At 32.7% G+C, this 14,508-nt stretch overlaps 1 protein-coding gene across 3 annotated transcripts in view; it reads left to right on the forward strand.

The window, feature by feature from the left end:
- Positions 1–14,508, forward strand: part of ADGRL3 (adhesion G protein-coupled receptor L3) — a 352,909-nt gene that overhangs the window by 97,327 nt on the left and 241,074 nt on the right. For 2 of the 3 annotated variants that reach the window (XM_045531770.1, XM_045531771.1), the window contains exon 3: positions 11,047–11,847. In XM_045531770.1, coding sequence (XP_045387726.1) covers positions 11,047–11,847 — 801 coding nt within the window. Of the gene's footprint in view, positions 1–8,886; positions 8,902–11,046; positions 11,848–14,508 lie in introns of all 3 variants that reach the window. The other variant, XM_045531773.1, reaches the window with a different exon arrangement.

Below are 14,508 nucleotides of genomic sequence, written 5' to 3' on the forward strand. Positions count from 1 at the left end.
GTTCCAGAGAAAATATAACTTCTATTTGAAAACTTTTTGTTCTTTAAAGTTATATATATTTTTTAAAAGATTACCTTGTGTGGAAGACGTAATAATATTTACATAGTAATGGTATTTACATATATACATAAGAATATGGAATTAAAAATTCAGTAAGTATCAAAATCAGTTTAATAGATACCAAGCACTTTTTTTAATCTACAAAGAAGTTTATTTCATTATAAGAAAATTACATCTAATGTTATATTTTTGGTAGTTTCTTCCCCAGTGATCTCACTAGCAAATTTATTTTTATGATCTTTCTACACAGATGGTTTTTCAGGGAAAAAAAACAGTTGTGGGCTAGTCAGTTTAAATAGACTATAAAGTATATTGCTAGTGGTCCAACAGAGCAAAGAATAATGTGGTCATTTGTTTTATTCTCTAAAACTGTGGCTCTTTTCCTCTAATTTGACACATTTCACTAAAACAAACAAAAAGTGCATTTAGTGAATTGCCTAGCAGATGTTGGCTAAAGAATGGGAAAGAAAGCATATTTTATGTTGTTTTTCTGTGTATTTTATTTTTTAAATTCAATTTCTCAGCTTTGGGTGTTGTATCACATATACATTTAAAGGGCTGCCTGCTCATTTCTTTCTCAACTTTGACCTACTTAATTTATAATCATCTTTTAAAGAATGTTCATTCTTTCTGTTACTGTTTTTCAAAGGAAGAACTTAAATTCATAAGGAAAACAGAGAAGAATATGCCACCATTGCTAGTAGCATGCACTATGCAATTCTTTTTTTTTTTTTTCTTTTTACCCTCCGTCCCTTCCAGGACCCTGTAATTCTTGCGTCAAACATTGCAGTATTACAGAACTAAATCCATTGTGAAGAATGAAAAACAGATAGAAGCTATTCCCTATCCAATTAACTATATTTGGTTAGACCAATGGAATCATGCTATTAAATTGTCACAGACGCACTATGGTGGTCACTGAAGAATTTAAGAAGAAACACAAAGACCTACATGAGAAAACTGCTACTTCTATAATTTTACTCCAAAATGCATAATAAATAAAACATGTGTTTTTCTTTCAAGTAAGAAAAATAGTAGCAAATAGTTTTACACATGCTCCTTTCTCAGTGACATATTAAATTCTTCTTTCCCTACATTTCTTTCACCTCTTCAGACATTATTGATGTACGTCAAATGCTGGATCCCTACTTACAGGTGACCAACATGTACCTTGTGAGTTTAGAATCTGATACTGCCCTAAATGTTTGCAAGAAATGTATGTTATCTGAAAAGAGATCTCAAATACTAGATAACCCCGAAAAGAGATTCTTTAGCCTAACGCAGTGTGTTACTACTTTTTTAAAGATAAGTTATTGATATTAATATTAACTTTGAAAAGGTTTTGTCTTGTGAACTTGCAATCAGACATCTTCATTGAGAGAAGGCCATCAAATCATTTCCATACCTGCTGAATATAACTTAGATAAAGCACCAGTGGCATTTAGAGAGTAATTGGGGTAGCTGGGAACAGTGTTTCCTTTGTCGATCAGTGGAGTTGCTGAGCAATGGTAGCTTGCACATGAAAGATAGTGATTTAGCACTTGGGCTCTGGTGTCAGAACCCTGGCATTGTATCTTGGGTCTGCCATTTACTGTTTTTTACTATTATTTTTTCTGTACCATAATTTCTTCCTTTGTAATATTGAAATGATGATACTACCTATTTATAATTTATAGAATTTATGTGACATATATTTTCTAAAGAATCCTGCAGAGTATGTCGTAGCTCCTCAGCATTCCTTGGCTATTCCTCAAAATGTTGGTTATCGTTACTGTTTTGCTTATTCCTTACTGAATATCTTTGTAAATTTCATTGTCCCATTCTCTTCCATGAAGTGGTAGCAACTTTCAATTCCAAGATTAATTCTTAAGATTTTGAGATCTGTGGTAAAGACTTATAAATAGTTATAATCTGTCAGAAGTAAAGTAACTTGACTTCTGGTTTTTCTTAATAAAATTAGGATAGCAGTTTCTTCCCTCACGATACATAAAATTGTTAAGTGAATCAGGAATTATCACATTACTTAGTAATTTCTTTTAAATACTATTAAGCATTAAAAGGTAGGTGATGATTTGAGGCTCATATCTTAATTCTCTGGTTTCATTTTTCTCATTTGTAAAATATCAGTTGAAACTAAATGATACCTGATAAAGTTTCAGCCCCTAAGCCCTAGGAATATTAATTTGAAAGTATTTACTAATTTTCTAGGATTAGATCTAGATTCATATAATTTCACATCATAGTGGTTTTAATACTATATTTGTTACATATCCTAAGCTGGATGTATAGAACCCAGTAATAAGAATCTGTCAAAAATACATGTCTTAAGAGCAAATGGATGGCGTTTTCCATAGGACGTTTGATTTTAGAAAAACTGATGTGCCGTGCCATTCACTTCTATTCTTCTCTATTTTTAATGTCTTTACACAGGTTCCTTTGAAAGCATTTAAGAATAGCTTATCTTTGGTAAATAAGTGTACTGGGAATCACCAATCATTAGACTAAAGCCTCCCTAAGGCATGAGTCATTTTGTCCTCTGTAACATGTTCATATAATAATAGCACCAAAGTCATGAGTTTCCATGAGAATGAAATAAAATGATCCGTATGATGACTGCTCACATAGTGCATGTTCAGTAACTAGTAGGTATTATGATCATTATTATTTGTCTTTGTGTTCACACAGTGCCTTGCACATAGCAGGAGCTCCACTGATGCATTCAGTGGATCTAATATATAAATATGCATAAAAAGTCTCATACACTCTGAAGTGACTCTGCCTTTGTTTAGCAACCCCAAATACCATGTGATTATTACATAGTGGTGACAGATCATTGTAACAGGGGTACCTCTTTGATGAACCAAATGACATAACGGCCTTTAAGTGTTACCTATAATAACTTTGACAAATTATTATTTTTACTAAAGCTATTATAAATAGATTCTCAAAAGAGTCTACTAATAGCACCCTTTTCTTTGAAAGGCTAAATTAGCAGTTTGAAAGGTTTTACAGATCCATCAGTGGAATGGAATGTTAATACAAAACAAAAGGCCGTCTCCCTTTCTACAGCATCTATAGATATTGTATTTAAGTGTTTAAATTAGAATGTAGCTAGTGAAAGCATTTATGAATTATTGACATTTTCCATCTATACACTCCAGGATGAAATTCATTAGGAGGCGTTAATTTTGGAAACACATTATAAAAAGCCATTGTAATACAAGGTGCTTGAGCGGCACTTTTATTCATTGATGCATGAGTATTATTTTAAAAACATAATTTAGAAGCTGAGCTGCAGAGATTACTTCTGTCTCTCATTAAATAAAGGATTAGCACTTTATTTACTGAAAGAGACATATGTCTGTCAGAATTTTTGATATGCAGTATACAAAAAATTTTAATGAACTTCACAAATCTTTTTATTTCTATTTTCTGAAGTGCTTCTATACTTTTTGGCTGAAGTGAAATGAAAGAAAAGAGAGTATTATCTGTTTTAGAATAATAAGGATTATCAGAACGTGAGATATTCAGCATGAGTTTGTTTCTAGTGATAAGAGGAATCTTGTTTTCCCTGGCCAACAAATGTGGAGCCATTTTTTTCCTATTATTTTATCATCTTTGAGAGATGTTTTGCATCACTAGTCTCAAGGGGTGAGAGTACTGTAAAGTGTTTCATCTAATTTCTTTCTCTGAAAATACCGTAGTGAAATCTATTGATTGTATAGAGGCATAGCAAGTATTAATTGAGCTCTTTCTGTATGTTGGGCACAGGAGAGGAGTACCATCATGTTGCATCTTATCAAAGATCAATAATCAATAAGATCAAAACTTGGATTGGAATTTCAGCTCTACCACTTACTAACCACAGAGCCATGCTGTGTGTTTCCTCATTTGAAAAGTTAGGATAATGAGAATGTCTGCTTCATACGCTTGCTGTGACATTTAAATATTACTAGTACTGTATGCAAAACTTCAGGGTTTAATGAATGAATGTTATAACAGATATATTACCTCCCCTCAGGGAAATTCCATTTATATTTTTTATCTTCTCTAATGTATACTTTTTCATGGATTTGGTGACAAAGAAGAAGTGGAGAGCAAGAGCAGAATCATCAAACTATGTTTCATTGAGTCTGTATCTTGTGAGAGCCATCGTATGATATTAGACAAATGATAGGACTCTGCCACCTATCAGTGTAGTAGAGTTGGTCTCAGATCCTTTAACCTTTTGAGTTTCCTTTTCTCTGATGGTAATAATAAACACCACATCACATTGTTGTTTGAAGAGTTAAATAAGATGATTCACGTGAAAACAGTTTGTTAAATTACAATGTTCTACTCAAATATAAACTACAGGTTAAGTATTCCTTATCTGAAATGCTTAGCACCAGAACAGTTTCGGAGTTTGGATTTTTCTGGATTTTGGAATCTTTGCATTATATGGTCGAGCATCCCAAATCTGAAAATCTGAAATCCAAAATGCCCCAATGAGCATTTCCTTTAAACATCATGTAAGTGCTCAAAAAGTTTCAGATTTTGGAGCATTTCAGATCTCAAGTTTTCGTATTTGAGATGCTCAACCCATCATGAATTTTTGACTATGCACTTACAGATAACTTTGTGTATTATGTACCAGAAAATTTGCATCCAAGACTGACGTTTTATTACTTACTTAGTTTGCCTTTCTGCCATCTCCCTAACTGCTCAGCTGGTGTATGATAAGGGTACCCAAATGTAGTTTAATAGTCTAAACCAAATGTGACCAGGAAAATAATTCTGTTAAAAATATTACCAGATTTCAATGGAAAAAAAATGTGTTTATAAATTACTTAATATTTTATAACTATCTTAAGTCCCCCAGAAATGTCCTTTTATTTCTATATTATAGCAATACAGATTATATTATTGGAGGATACTTATTTGGAACCTTTACATTGTAGGTAGGAAATGCATTCTATGACTTACATTTTAAAAGAAAAGAAAATTTAAACATTAGAATTAGATCCAACTTCATAGTCTTAGTTATGGCATTAACAATTTTTGGCATGCAACAAATTTATTTCTCTGTAATTTGTGATGCAATTTGAAAACGCTTGGCGATGTATGCAGATGCTCTCTGATCCATACCTTTTCTAATTAAAGAATGCAATTCAAAAGTATTGCATACAGGACAGAAATGAATAAACTAGAAACATCTTATTTTTCTAAACAACAACATGACTATATATTATATTTATTTTATGAACTGTTGCAAAATAAAGGGAAAACTTACTAATCCTTTTTTCCTATTTCTTTATTTTGTACAGAAAAAAATTCCCTGTAGTTTGAATTTGTCATTTACTCTAACCACAGGATATAGCTTATGACATTAAGTTTGACAAAGGACAACAATGAAATCACTTTAAGGAAATATATAAACATATTTATAGAGGCTGAATGGACAATAAAAATAGTTTGGGGATTAAGAGTGAAGAGAGGAAAGGAGACAAACTAGTTTCAAAGAGGCTGGGAAATTAACTATGACAGCTGTAATATCAGAATTCAGGATATTGGACCAGACTGAAGTACAGGAGATCCTGAAGAAGGCCTAGCACAGTTGTCATCATACAATGTGTTTATTTATGATCTCATTACAGAAAGGAGGGAGGGGAGTATTTTAGGCCTATATTTTTAGAGCATTGCAGGCTATTTTATAGCAACAAGTTTTTCTTGCCAATATAACCCACAAGACCATCCATACACTTTTTCTTCTTTTTCTTTTTTCCTCCAGTTTTATATTTAATGAGTTGGAGATACAGATTGCTCATAAATTTTATTTTCTTCCCCACCCATTAAAATATTCAGAGACATTATGAAGATAATGCATTGAACATATGATTTTATATAGTAAATCCAGATGCTGTTTCACCATTTTTTTTTCTCTTATAACATGCTGAAAATATCAAGAAGCACAATTATTCATGGTTATTTGGATTACGTATTTAAGAGCATTCACTGAGTATTTATTATGTGCCAGGAATTGTGTGGCTGTGAAGGCTATAGTGCTGTGCGTTTTTCTTGTATGCATGCAATTTGTTTTTCAGTGAAGAGAATCTTCTAGAATCAGAATTAGATGATAGGCAATGGCTGGCCAGTCCTAAATGTTGCTAAGCTTTTCAACAACAAATTATGTTGCCTTGCCAGTTTTTGTTATGGGAGTATGATTTGTGTGTGCTTGTTTCAGCTTACATTATAGGACCGTTTTACTTTAGTCTTGAAAATATCAAATAAGTGATAAATGAGCTATGGCCAGTCATGACATGGGCAAGACCATAATAATTTTCTCCAAATCAGACCTGCCTAATAAATCTTAATTTTGAGTAACCAGCAAGTAACAGAAGCAAGCTTTATTTACGCTATAGCTTATGCCAATTTCTCTAAAATTAGACCAGGAAGGAAAATTAAAATCAAAATATTATCAAATGACAGTTGAAATAATCGAGGTTAAGGCTCTTTGAAAAATGAAATTTTCCATTAAGTGTAGGATAATATTTACAAAACATAGTAGATACCTTATCAATACTTTTTGTCACTTACCCTATCTTCCTCATTTAGTATTTGTTGAAGAAAAATATTATTCACAAAAGATGTTAAGATATTTGCCATCAAAAATAAGACTGAGATTTTGGGAAAGCAGACTAAAATTCTATGAGTGTACATTTTATGTTTTAGAATGTAAATACCCCCATATATAATTCTCAAAAGGATATATATATATATATATATATAGAGAGAGAGAGAGAGAGAGAGAGAGAGAGAGAGAGAGTGCTATTTCAAGGAACTAAATTGGTTCTGGAAATTTCTTAGTCGGCTAGTAGTTGAAAAATGTCAACTTAGGTCTTTTCATCCCCACCCTCAATCTTCATTGTAATGATCCTCAAGTCCAAACTTTTGAGACTGTTGGATTAAATAATGTTTTAAGGTGCTTGGCTATGCTTCTTGCAGTTGTCACACTAAACACAGGTTTATTAGTATTCTGGTCTAAGCATGAAGTGCATCTCCTGGATAAAGCTTTTGACTGGCCTATAGTGAGTCATATTGTCCAGTAAACCCTGTGGTTGCTCAGTAAAGATTAATTGAGGATGATAATAAATTATGACAGTATAATAGAGTTGTAAAAAGAAATATTGTTAAAAATAATATTTGTAAATTAGTGAGATGAGAGACCTAAAATTTGATAACCCCATTTGCAACTTTCTAGGCATACCTTTTACTATACACTAGTTTTCCCTTCTGATGTGTGATACTGAGTTTTCAAAAAAGTCATGAGAGAGGCCAGGCATGGTGGCTCACACCTATAATCCCAGCGTTTTGGGGAGGCCAAGGCAGAAGGATAGCTTGAGCCCAGGAGTTTAAGACCAGCCTGGGTAACATGGCAAGACCTTTTTCTCTACAAAAAAAAAAAAAAACATTTAAAAATTAGCCATGCATGGTGCCATGCCCCTGTAGTCCCTGCTACTTAGGAGGATTCTTTGAGCCCAGGAGTTCGAGGTTGCAGTGAGCTATGATTCCGCCACTGCACTCCAGCCTGAATGGCAGAGTGAGACCCTGTCTCCAAAAGCAAACTAACAAAAAAGTCGTTAGAAATGAGTATGGTTCTGACAATAATTGAAGACATAAGAGCTTAGATCAAAGCACGAAAATCTCATCCAAATGTAATTACTCCAAATGGTATTTCTCTTTTGTTTTTGAGACTTTGTTAGAGTTTTAAATGTATTTATTGTACATAATATCTCACTTCATCTCTTCTGCTGAAATTGCCTTAGTTTTATATCATTTGTAATCAGTGGTTTTTTAAGTTTGTGTGAACCCAGTCTTCCCTGACATTTTCATTGGTCCCTTTTTCCCATTAGGAAATTGTCTCTGGTGAAAGAAATGTTTATAAGATAAAGAAGATGTCACTTGATGAGTTTTGTGAATATGTTACAACTTCCCAGAATTTTCATTGACTCATATTGATCAGTACCTTAAAAATAATAATAGAGGTACATAAATAGGTACATAAACATAACATTTTTTACAAGTGTATGTTCGGTCAGTTAAGAATTTCAGAAAAGGCCAGAACTAGTGGCTCGTTATTTATATCAACCTTCTGATAATAGATTGTTCTGAAACACAGTATTTTTCCATGATATATCAAATATTGATGTGTGGGAGGTAGGACATTTCTTCAGTAAGGATTCTAAATTTATTTATTCAGGGTAACAGTATTCCAAGGTCATGTGTAGTCTCATGAGGTGCATTCCTCAGAAGAATGATAAGCTATGGAAAATCTTAAGCCTTAGGAAATGAGTTGCGGTGTAGTTTCTTCTGAAGATCCATTCTTTGAGATGCATAAATAGCTAGACTATTACATAAATAGTGGTATCAACTATAATATTTATAAGTGACACTGGCCAAACTATATGGAAGTTTTCTGTGTATAATTGCTGACTTGTCTTTCAAATGGAAATATTGTTCTAATTATGAATATTTCATTTCCTATGTTTATAGTTTGGAATGGTATGTTTATTTAATCTGACCTGATAATTTTTGATAATTGACAACTTTTGCCTTTTTTTCAAAGTTTGTATTGTATTTTAAAGCTTATAACATAATTTTTTAAAAAATAATTGTCTTAGAGAAATGGGTTTTATGAAAACATATAACATTCAATAAAGCAAGTGTGAGTGAAGTAAATTATTTACATTCAGTTTGGAAGAGGTGAATAAAAAGTGCTTGGCCAATACCGTACCATTAATCTATTCTCTTTTCTCCTTTCTCTCTTTACTTCTCTCTCTCCAATAGAAGTGGAACAAAAAGGTAATTAAATACCTTTCATAAATTATATACTATTTATAGGCTAAGTTATTTAACAGTTTAACATTTAGTTACAATAATTTTGTTATTAATTCTTATCTATTTTATGAAAATTTATTTACTACTTCTGCTGCTCAGCTTCACTTTAATCTGTATTACTGACCAGTGCTGATTTGGTCCTTTCATCTTAAAATAGTTTTAAAATTTTCAACAGTGTATTTTATTTCTCTTCATTTTTAAGTAGTTAGAAATCAAACAGATGGTGATGGATAGTGATTGCTTTAGATTTGTTTTTATTTCTATACTAGATAATTTTCTATAGCTCTAGTGTGGTTTCCCCTATTGCATTAATTTTTAACTATTGGAGGGAAAGGGGAGATAGTCTTTTGAAGTACCCTAAAGCAAATTACTTTAATAATCAAGGGCTGATTATTAACCTTAACATAAAAGCTATATAAAATTTTTACAACAGTGGGTACCTATCCTTTATAATTATGGCAATCATATTATTTAATAAAAATCTTGAGAAATTTTTAATAATCACCAATATTATTATTGATGATAAAATGATTTTGGCCATTTATCTTTGCTGTGGAAGATTTTGGTAGTCAGATTTCCCCCTATACTTTTCATTTCTTTAAAAGTAATACTTTTGGTATTTTAATAATGTACTTTTCTTTTCAATAATCTTCAATACCTAGCTGAGTTTCATCTTTCTATTGGATCTGTGCTTATAGTTTCTGTTAAAAAGCTGATCACTAATTCTGAAAGAATAATCTTTTAATCATTAAAAAAATGTGTCAACATCCAAATTATTTGTAATTTCTTAATTTCTCTACCCAGTACACTTATAATCATTTCAAACGTAACAGTGGATTGCATGATTATTTTTCAGTGTGTTTGCTTTGCAAATATATTAGGGCAGTGTTTCCTATAGCAGGTCCAGCAGAACACTGTACTCCAAAGAGGCTCTATAAAAAGGGTTCCATGATTAAATTAGTTTGTGAAATTTGCTCAACTTCCCCACTTCGACCTTGGAGATTCACTAATGTACCTAAGCTATTAGAATCTCTGCCACAATTATATTTAATATGATATTTCTTAAGCATGTGTGACTAAGGATCCCTTTTTTCTTTCTGGGTATCATCTGACTTGAAACAGGTGCTTCAAGGACCATCCTTTGGGAAACATTGCTTTTATAGCCCCTTCATTACAGATGAATCAGCCAATCTGTCTTACCACACTCACACAATATGCTACTGAATCATACTAAAAATCAAGCGAATCAAATGATTCCTGCCCATTTTCATTCTGAAGTATGAGCAGCTAAATATTATAGCAAGTAATCTTGTTTTTTAATGCTCTTCTCATGTAACAGAAAAAGGTACATGTTTTTAAGTTCCAATACTACTGTATTTAACAGGACATTTTAACTGATTAAAATCTAGATCTTTGGTTCTTTTCTGTAACCTTTCACCCTTTCTTCTTTCCTTATTCCTTCTTTCCTTTCTTTTTCTTCCTCTCTCTTTTTCCTTCCAGTATCCATCCATCACTCATTTTTAATTGTGTGGGTTGCATGCTCTGTGTGTGTTGTAGCAGCTTTGAGAGCCTTTGTGCTAGAGGATTCAGTGGCCTATATTGCAGGGCTTTTAGTTTCCTTTATGTTTTTAAAATTTACGATGAAATATCCATCTGTTTGTTAATGGTAAATATTAAATAGCTAATTTCATCAAAGTGAAAACAATATATTTTTATTTCCAAATGAGATATGTTCTTAAGTGAACTAATAAAAATATTGTATATAAACTTTTGTATTTGTTACAAGTCTATAGAATACATAGATATATGTCACATCTGACACATATATCGAGAGATATTATAACACATGTTTCCAAAGGTAAAAATCACAGGGAAGTACAGCTACTTGTAAAAAGGCTAAATTTTTTTGGTAAACGAAATCAAGATGATTTTGAAAAAAATCTAAAATTAATGTGGAAGAATACTTGGTGTTCTCAAAAGAAATGCGGAAAAATAAGTGGTAGTGGGTATCTCTTATTAGAGTTGCATTCCATTTGGTGAAAAATAAGAATATATGACAAAAATATTAAATTAATATATTTATTATTTTAACTCTTTCCCTTCCAACAGTTTTTCTTTGTCCTGGACTACTAAAAGGAGTATACCAGAGTGAACATTTGTTTGAGTCCGACCACCAATCTGGGGCATGGTGCAAAGATCCTCTACAGGCTTCTGACAAGATTTACTATATGCCCTGGACCCCCTACAGGACGGATACCCTGACTGAGTATTCCTCCAAGGATGACTTCATTGCTGGAAGGCCAACTACCACCTACAAGCTCCCTCACAGGGTGGACGGCACGGGATTTGTAGTGTATGACGGAGCTTTGTTCTTCAACAAAGAGCGCACCAGGAACATAGTGAAGTTTGATTTGCGGACTAGGATAAAGAGTGGAGAAGCTATCATAGCAAATGCTAATTACCACGACACCTCCCCTTACCGATGGGGAGGCAAATCTGACATAGACCTGGCAGTGGATGAGAATGGGCTATGGGTAATCTATGCAACAGAACAAAACAATGGTAAAATTGTCATTAGTCAATTGAACCCTTACACTCTACGGATCGAAGGGACATGGGATACTGCGTATGATAAAAGGTCAGCTTCCAATGCGTTTATGATTTGTGGGATTCTGTATGTGGTCAAATCTGTATATGAGGATGATGACAATGAGGCCACTGGGAATAAGATTGACTACATTTACAATACAGACCAAAGCAAGGATAGTTTGGTGGATGTACCCTTTCCAAATTCATACCAGTACATTGCAGCTGTGGATTACAACCCCAGGGACAACCTACTTTATGTGTGGAATAACTATCACGTCGTGAAATATTCTTTGGACTTTGGACCTCTGGATAGTAGATCAGGTAAGTTCAACTTTTGGTCATACTCTATGTGGAAATATTTAGTCTGTTCTCAGTAAGTTTATTGTACATTTTGATTAGACTTCCTTTGTGGTCTTTATTCTTGCCTGTGTACCTGAAAATTGTTCATTATCTTTGCATTGAAAAGGGGTGCTGTTAATCACTTTCATCTGTAAAAAAGTATAACTACAAGAAACTCTCCTTTGCTCAGACCATCTCCAATCTTTAAGCGTTTGTCTTTGAAGGGCATTTGTCGTTATCAGCTGGTCAGTTCTCTGTATAGTGAAGTGCGTAAAACCATTGCTAAAGTAAGAATGCCATCCTGTCTGATTAATTGTGAAATGCCTGCAGAAGTACTGTCTACTTGGGACATGTCAAAGGGTTAACTTGATACTATGCTGCAGGAGTCCAGCACCGATATATTCACCTCACAGAGAGCATCACATGGAACCTTCCCCACTGGGAATATGGTCAGTTTGAGTGTACCTACGCCTGTGTGAACCTAACTGATATACAGGGGAAAATGTTCATAACTGATAAGTACAGAAAAAATCTCAAGTTTTATAAGAAATGACAGTGCAAAACACGATTTTGAGTAAGCTTGAGATATTAATTTCAATTCTCTAAATGTGTTCTTTTCCGGTCTAGAATATACTATTTCCTTTTAATGTTGTTTAGAGACAGTCATAAATAGCTTTGGGTTTTTTTCATTTTTATTTACACAACTGAACACAATTAATTTAAAGGTTAAATTTTGTGACTAGCCATAATAGTGTTCTCCAAGATAAAGTATAATGGAAAACTAAGATTTAGGTGTCTGATTTTTGATAGTAATATAGCAATTCAAAAATGAAATTATTTTTGTCATAGAGTTTACTTGTTAACATTTCCATTTCCACATTATTTTTTAATCATAATCTTACTAGCTTGCTATTCTGCTCTCTAACTTAGTCCATTATGTGCATGTCTTCCTACAGAACTAGATTCTAAGTTTTTTATGGCCAATGGCCTTGCCTTACCCATCCTTTTATTATATTTTTATCTTTTATTACATTTATTTCTGTCTTCTCTGACTCCAGTGCAATACATTACATTTGTATAAGTAATGCTTAATAGCTCTTGTTGAATGAATGTGAATGGCTTTCTACTTCTTATTCAGATACAATGACAAATTAGTGACATTTTCTCTAATCCCTGAGAGGCTTCAGTCAGAGTGACAGCATTTCTTTCCACAATCAGTAATGCAGATATTATGCTGAATTGGCTTTTATGGAAGGAGAAGCCTAAATATGCAATAGCAACAATAGCAATTTCTCCTTACTAAGTCCTCAAAAAATCTCCTAGACCAACCACATTATCTGGCCCACTGCTGTATCAGGTAAGGTTTGGTTTGGTTTTGTTTTTTGTTTTTTAAACCCAACATAATCTGCAATTTAAAATAAGAATCAATCATCTGGAGTATTCTAGGAAGACAATTCTTTCAGAGCTGTGACATTCTTAAACTAAAATTTATATTTACTTAGTGTAAACTTTGTTTATGGATGGTTCTGAGCCGCCTTTGTCTTTAATTGGAAGAGGAAATAATTTCTAATTGCCTCAAAAGCAATAATAAATAATAACTCATATTTTGTTGTTAATCAGTTAATAAGGGCCAATGACATTTCTGATTTTATTTATTTAAAAGATCAGAAATTATTTTGATTTAAAGTAATCGGTTAAAATTAATTAGCATTCTAAGTTTTGATTTGATAAACTAAAGCAAATTCTTAACTCAGTTTTTATAAGTTATCCTTAAAGAGTAAAATGATACCATAGTCCTATATATTTAAGGACTTCCCCAAAAAATTTCTAGCATACATCAATAAACTTATGAATATGCATATATTAATATATAGATGGAGAGAGAGAAAGTCATTGTAATTGTGGACATAAAGAAACATATACTCATTTAATTTTATCTATTTGTTTGTTTGTCTATGAGAGTTAATAAGGACCATCTTGCCTACATGTTCTAGGGCTCATATTTGTTAAAAGCATGTTACTGAAGTGGCAAATATTGAGAAGTGATAAACTTCAGCTTTCAAAACCAATTCCTGATTTAAGCCAGGGGATTCAGTTTTCACTCTTTTTGAACAATTAACAAGACTTAATCTGTTTTACAAATAGTGAGAGACTTCACCTGCATTAAATTTGTCAATATAATCACAAAAATGTAACAGTTTTTATGCATGAATGCTCAAATTAAAAAGCTGGTACTTTAGTATGCACTTACTGCAGTTTAGAGGTGTAAAGAATAAGTATAGAAGTAAATTTTATGTATGGTATGTGTGGATAGGAGAATTTCAATCAGACTTAATAGAGGCTGTTCATCTTACTCCACACAGTTGCAGCTGGGTGTCTTTCTTCAGTAAATTACATTGACGTTTTTCAAAGAAATTGTTTTTGGTGAATTCTTGTTGCCATTTTATTATGGGTCGTCTTATGTGTCTATGTACAGAAACCCTCAACTTATTACAAATATTCTTAGGGTCACAAACTATTCCTAAATCTGTAGACTCGAATTATATTTGCTGTTGCCATCCGTTGGTAGCAGGCTGTCTTTTTGCTCTGATTTTAATGATAAATATATTCCAATCAATAGAAATTCATACTTTTGAAGGTTTG

This window comes from Lemur catta, chromosome 19 (assembly GCF_020740605.2).
Source record: "Lemur catta isolate mLemCat1 chromosome 19, mLemCat1.pri, whole genome shotgun sequence".
In the NCBI taxonomy this organism is placed as follows: Eukaryota; Metazoa; Chordata; class Mammalia; order Primates; family Lemuridae; genus Lemur; species Lemur catta.